The 7446-nt window shown below is 30.4% G+C and overlaps 1 protein-coding gene across 1 annotated transcript; it reads left to right on the top strand.

Moving 5' to 3' along the window:
* The first annotated feature begins 4322 nt into the window (after window positions 1-4322).
* LOC111677564 lies at window positions 4323-6181 on the top strand. Its single transcript, XM_023438713.2, has 2 exons — window positions 4323-6055; window positions 6106-6181. The coding sequence occupies exons 1-2, from the start codon at window positions 4323-4325 to the stop codon at window positions 6179-6181; spliced, it is 1809 nt and encodes a 602-aa protein (XP_023294481.2).
* The last annotated feature ends 1265 nt before the right edge of the window (window positions 6182-7446 follow it).

Genomic DNA, 7446 nt, shown 5'->3' with positions numbered 1-7446 from the left:
TTACTATTTATGGGCTCAAAGCTGGTATACGAAAAATTATTTGCAAAAAAAAAAAATAATTTGGATTTCATTTGCATGTTTGTCAGCTTTAGAAATGTATAAATAATTCGTACATCTTACGGACACTTGTATCAAAAAATTTTGTGATTTGTGCGTCAGTGAAATAGAAGAAAATCTAAAACACATCTCTTAACTAATCAACAACTAAATGTTGTATATGTGTACTGGTTTATAAGTGAATATAACTTTATTTCTTCTTTATTTTATCTTAAAGTCCAGGTGATAAAAATCGAATTCAAACAACATTGAATACGCTACAGGCGTTAATTTAATGCATCGTTTAATTAGAACTTTTGAATTCCCATAGCATGACAAATGGTTATAACTCCTCATAAATTAAATTTAATCTTTCAAAAACGAATAATTTTTTTTGTAGATAAAACAAAGAAAATGTTGGAAAGCTTTTCTTCTCTAGCCTACAAGAGTCAGATGGACATAGCTAAAATGTCTTAGAATCATAAAATCTACAGTATACTCTATGGTGTCTTCGGCCAATATTTCAGAACTATTTATTAGCTTATCACCAAGTCAACTTCTATGGATTCAAAAAATGAATAGCATTTTTAAAATTAGTATTCTCTTGTACCCTCAATAAAATGCATATATGCAAATAATTTGACTACACACATGCAAAATTGTGCATAACTAATAAACAAAGTATTTTTAAAGGAAATTGCAACCATTTGATGAAGATAAGAAGATAGAAAAGAAACCTATAAAATGTGTGACTAGATAAGTAGTTTTTTTTTCTCCAACATCATCACAGTCAAGCAAGTGCAACCATGGAGTATCTTGATCTAAGTTTAATTTAAATTTAATGCATCTTGAGTGGATATAAACTTAAGAAATGTTTCATTTTTTATTTAATTAAATTTGTGTAAAATGGACATATTCCATTTGGAGGAATAATTATATTTTGTTTTTCCATTAACTTTGCAATCGGTTATTGCATTTTAATTGTCTTGTTTATGACTGAAATGAATAATAATATTTAAATTTATTGTGATAAGAATGTTCAAGGTGGTGGTGTATGAATTGAATGTTTTTTTATGTTGAAAAAATTTAGCACATTCGTTAATGTAAGGAATTTCACAATTTCTAAGGTTTGAGTAACTCAAAATGATTCACAAGTATCAAAGTTCAAATTTTTTAGACAACTTACTTACAACAACTAACTAACTAACTAACTAACTAACTAACTAACTAACTTACTAACTAACTTACTAACTAACTAATTAACTAACTAACTAACTAACTAACCAACTAACTAACTAACAAACTAACTAACTAACTAACTAACTAACTAACTAACTAACTAACTAACTAACTAACTAACAAACTAACTAACTAACTAACTAACTAACTAACTAACTAACTTACTAACTAATTAACTAACTAACTAACTAACTAACTAACTAACTAACTAACACTAACTAACTAACTAACTATCTATCTATCTATCTATCTATCTATCTATCTATCTATCTATCTATCTATCTATCTATCTATCTATCTATCTATCTATCTATCTATCTATCTATCTATCTATCTATCTATCTATCTATCTATCTATCTATCTATCTATCTATCTATCTATCTATCTATCAATCTATCCATCTATCTATCTATCTATCTATCTATCTATCTATCTATCTATCTATCTATCTATCTATCTATCTATCTATCTATCTATCTATCTATCTATCTATCTATCTATCTATCTATCTATCTATCTATCTATCTATCTATCTATCTATCTATCTATCTATATCTATCTATCTATCTATCTATCTATCTATCTATCTATCTATCTATCTATCTATCTATCTATCTATCTATCTATCTATCTATCTTATCTATCTATCTATCTATCTATCTATCTATCTATCTATCTATCTATCTATCTATCTATCTATCTATCTATCTATCTATCTATCTATCTATCTATCTATCTATCTATCTATCTATCTATCTATCTATCTATCTATCTATCTATCTATCTATCTATCTATCTATCTATCTATCTATCTATCTCTCTATCTATCTATCTATCTATCTATCTATCTATCTATCTATCTATCTATCTATCTATCTATCTATCTATCTATCTATCTATCTATCTATCTATCTATCTATCTATCTATCTATCTATCTATCTATCTATCTATCTATCTATCTATCTATCTATCTATCTATCTATCTATCTATCTAACTATCTATCTATCTATCTATCTATCTATCTATCTATCTATCTATCTATCTATCTATATCTATCTATCTATCTATCTATCTATCTATCTATCTATCTATCTATCTATCTATCTATCTATCTATCTATCTATCTATCTATCTATCTATCTATCTATCTATCAAAGTGGGAATTGAAATATTTCTACCGACTTTGATCAGTCTATAAATTGGTCTATAAATAACTCTACTCCCTACATTAGATTCCGTTAAAAAATCTCTTATAAGCTTAAAGTATTAAATACGGTACGAGTACAGCGATCGAGAAATAGATGTGGACAGGTCCATAAATAAACTCTCTAACAAAATATTTTCTGATGGTTTTTGATGGTGGGTATAACAAGAGAACTATCTAGAGGGTTTAACCCTTATTAAAAGACCTAGAGCTTTTATATACTACCCTTATTATAGCCTACACCACTTAAGTGGGGAGGGTTTATTGGGTTTAAGCCGGTGTTTGTAACGTACAAAAATATTGGTCCCACCTTTAAGTATACTGATCGCACAGAATCGTTTTCTAAGTCGATTTAGCTATGTCCGTCCGTCTGTCAGTCAGTCCATGTAAACCTTGTAATCAAACTACAAGGCGCGATTTTGAAGATATTTCAATGAAATTTGCCACATGATCTTCGATTGACCAAGCAACAAAGCCCGAATAGGACTTGTAAACCTTTTAATCAAACTAAAGGTCGCATAAGTCAATGAAATTTGACACATGATCTTCTATGATACCGTAGACGAAGCTTATGCCCCATACAAGTGAACTCGCCGAATAGGGCTATTAAGTTCATAATTATGTTTAATATACTCGTAGGTGTAGGGTGTTATATGATCGGCATCGCTCGACTATAACTTCTTACTTCTTTTTATATTAACATCGATATATGATAATAAAATATTCAAAAATTTTTAAGTAGATTAATGAAGTGGGTATGCTTTTGTAAACAAAATTTTCGTAAATATTACGAAAGAAGTAGGAAAGTATAGTCGGGCATGGCCGACCATATGATACCCTACACCATGAGTATATTTTTAAAATTTTTAATTTTTATAAAATTTTTATTTTTTATAAAGAATCTTTTATGTTGAATATTACCATAATTCCAAAATATTTAAGCAATTTATTGATAAAAAAAAAACTAAAATTTCTAAATGAGGCTTTATATAGGTCAAATATGGGCCGATCCTCGGTAAATTTGGGAAAAGTATACATTTCTAAATAACAGTTTTGTTGAGTTTCATTGCGATACAAATGGTATAGACATTTAAGACGATCCCTACGAAAATCTGCAGTGTCGTTTTTACTTATATAAAACTTATTTGTGCCAATTTTCAGAGAGAATATTTGAGGTAATTATGGCATAAAAAGTTCAAATCGGGAGGTACGGTTGTATGGGGCTAGGTGAAATAATGGACCGATTTCAACCATTTTCATAGGCTTCGTCCCTATGCCAAATTTCATCAAATTATCTTGAAAATTGCGGCCTGAACCTTGCGCAGAAGTTTTACATGGACAGTCAGCCAGCCGGACAGACGGACGGACGGACGGACGGACGGACGGACATGTCTTAATCGACTAAAAAAATGATTCTGAATCGATCGGTATACATAAAGGTGGGTATTGAACCAATATTTTTGTATGTTACAAACATCAGCACAAACATATAATACCCTCCCCACTATAGTGGTGTATGGTATAAAAATTTTAGATATTATACGAAATTGTGTTTTCATAAAGTTAAACATGGATTATTTTTAATGCACTGAACTAAGGCTCTTTTAACATTAATGAACCTGTTTAAAAGGTATTCCTCAAAATGTGACACCAAAGAAATGACATAATCAATGTAACTCATTCCTAAGGTGGCTATAATAATATTCAATTATGTAATTGTTTAGTAATAGTTTACATGCAACTTAATTCCCAGAAGTTTTGTCAGTAACAAAATACTCAAACATTTTATTGTACAAAAATCAATTTTAACTAAACATCTATACTAAACATTAGTGCCACAATGACGGTTAATGTAACAGCAACATCAACGTCAATTCTTATTGGATTTTTGGAAATATTAACACATGAAAATGAATTCAGTTCACAGTTAATGGAACTGGCCAAATGGATTAAGGAAGATCGTTATTATCAAACAATTATCTATATGAGACATGATGACAAACAGGGAGAAGATTACGAAGAAGCCTACAATACCGATAAGATATTGAAATATCTAATGTGTGAAAGTAATACTGCCATCATGAATCTAAAGGGGAATACTTCATATTATTTATGGTATAAATATAATCGTCGTATTATGGCTATAGTACATTTGAATGGCAATGAATATGAGGACCAAGAACTACTGATAACGTTATGGAGGACACTAAAACGTAATTTACTCACCAGATTTATATTATTGGTAAAAAAGTTAAGTGATTGGAAATACATTGAAAAAATTTTAAAATTTTGTTATGAAAACAAAGTTATCAATGTCATGGTTATCAACATATCTCTGCAGAAAAGCAATGTACTTTATACTATGGAAGCCTTTCCGGAATTCAAACTAAAGTACGAAAAAATAAAGAAAAGAAATACAACGGTTTTATTTATTGATCAAGTAAAAAATATGCAAGGCGCTGTCATAACTTTGGTAATGAATAAAGCCAGCTCCAGATGTTACGTACTGAGAGTGGAAAATGGAACATTTATTTTAGGTGGTTTTGTGGGACATTTCTTTAACGAGTTTGCACGTAAGCACAATGCTACCTTAACTTTTCCTAATTATCATAATTTGAATAAGGAAATGTTTCTTAGTGCATTGGATGCATTGGTAGAAAATGGTACATATGATGGCTCAACAGAACTTACAATGAACCTATACAACACTGATTTGACCTACACAAAGATCTACGACTATATGGATTGGTGCCTTATGGTACCGCTAGAGAAATCAGTGCCAGCTTACAGATTTTATATAATGGTATTTGATACGGCCAGCATGATTATGATTGTAGTTTCATTCTTAGCATTTTCCTTAATATTGGCTGTCACCTATATTGTTAGGCAAGAACGAGTTATTTTCCATAAATTATTATTTAATATTTATGTACTCAATGGACTTTTGGGTCAAGCATTTAAAGGTGAACGTTCTTTCTCCAGTATACGCAGTTTACTTTTTATGCTAATTTGCTTATCCGGCTTGGTGTTCAATACCACATATGTCACCTATTTGCAAACATTCAATGCTAGACCACCCAAGAAACATGTTATAAATTCTCTGGATGATATTAAAAAATCAGGTATGCGTATAGCTTTATATAAAGAAGAATATTCTTTACTTAAAGCTTATGCTACAGGTGGTGGACTTATTAACCATTTAAAAGTTATTCCATCCTATGCAGAATATCATGCTTTACGTGATAATTTTGATAGCCGTTTCATATATCCAGTTCCTTCGGCTCAATGGGCCGTGTATGAACAACAGCAGAAATTCTTTTCCAAACCTCGTTATCGTTTAACAGATATTTGCATTTTAAAAATGTTTGGCATGCAACTGCCCCTACAACCTAATTCGCCCTATGGGGAGGCTATGAATACACTCATCGGTCAAGTCAATCAGGCTGGACTGGTAGCGTATTGGAAATCATTAGCATTTTTGGAATTTATTCAATTAAAGAGAATCAGTTTGGAGGATAAGAGCAGCATATCAACATTTGAACCCATGAAATTGGAAGATATGAAATTATTAATGTTTCTTTTTATTTTTATAGTAATTTTGTTGTGTATTTGTTTTATCATAGAAGTTTACTGGCCACATCGTGGCAGATTGTTAAAGAAGTTTATTCGTTTAATAAAAAGAATGTGTTAACGTTATGAATTTTACTAAATAAATAAATAAAACTAATTTGATTTCAAAAGTAAAGGACAATGATGTGTGTTTAACTATTAACAGGATATTTAAATTGTTTTCCATATTTATATACCCTACACCACTATAGTGGGGAGGGTATTATGTGAAAGTACGGCATTCGGTTCAGAATCATTTTCTGGCTCGTTTAAGCTCTTTCTGTCAGTCCATCAGTATGTTCGTTTGTCTGGTTGTCTGTCTGTCCCAACACTACAAGATTATTTGATGAAATTTGTCACATACACGTTTTTGATTCAAGGACAAAGCTTACTGAAAATAATTAAAATCGGTTCATTATTTCGCCTATCCCCCATATAACCATTCCATATTGCTGAAGGTTCTTATATGTTCGACCATATCCGACTATACATTCATATATGTAATGTTTGAAAAAGCAATAACCAATTACTTGTAATTGAAGTTTTTCTAATTACAATTAATAGTTATTTGTAATGGACCAATTACCATAAATGTAATTGTAGTTGAAGTTTTGCCAATTACAATTACATGTAATTGTAATCGGTTAAACTTCAATTACAATAACTTGTAGAAGTAATTATAATTGGTAAAGCTTCAGTTAATGAATGCAATCATTAACCCCCAAAGCCTGATTAAAAGTAATTTTCTGAAAGGAATCTTGTATGGGACGTTGGATCGAATATGGACTAATGTTTGCTATACATAAAATTGACTAACTAATCGACACTAACTCTCATATAAAGCACATTCAGAAAATGACTGTAAAGCAAAGGTTTTGAGTTAAAATGTTTTCTTTTACATATACCTTTAATGACTCACTAAAGTGAATATATGTTTGATTTTCTGAAGTCCACAGGAATCAGTTAATGTCCAAAAAATCCAAGACAATCCGGAAAACCTCTGGTGCCTAGAGAGCGTTAAAAACTAGTAGGAAAACTACTCATTAGCATTAACAGAGATGTTAAATGTTAAATGATATAAACCTACTCAAGGAATCCTTATAAGGGAAATACTTTGATCAAAACTATTGACATATAGTCAACGATCTAAAAGTCATCATTAATCTCATTAGCATTAACCGAGATGTTAAAAGCCTCGGCCAAGTTTTCTCAGTTTATGTCGTTTTACATATATTAGTACCTCTAACGAATACTGTTACTATATTCAGTCCAGTGACCCGATTTTAACAGCTTATAGTAGAGGTGTCCTATCACATAGAAGTAATTACCTTGACCCCATAGATAATTGTAGTTTC

The sequence above is a fragment of the Lucilia cuprina genome, chromosome 4, assembly GCF_022045245.1.
Source record: "Lucilia cuprina isolate Lc7/37 chromosome 4, ASM2204524v1, whole genome shotgun sequence".
NCBI classification, from domain to species: domain Eukaryota; kingdom Metazoa; phylum Arthropoda; class Insecta; order Diptera; family Calliphoridae; genus Lucilia; species Lucilia cuprina.
The sequence above is the reverse complement of the archived record's forward strand: the minus strand, read 5'-3'. Positions and strand labels throughout refer to the sequence as shown.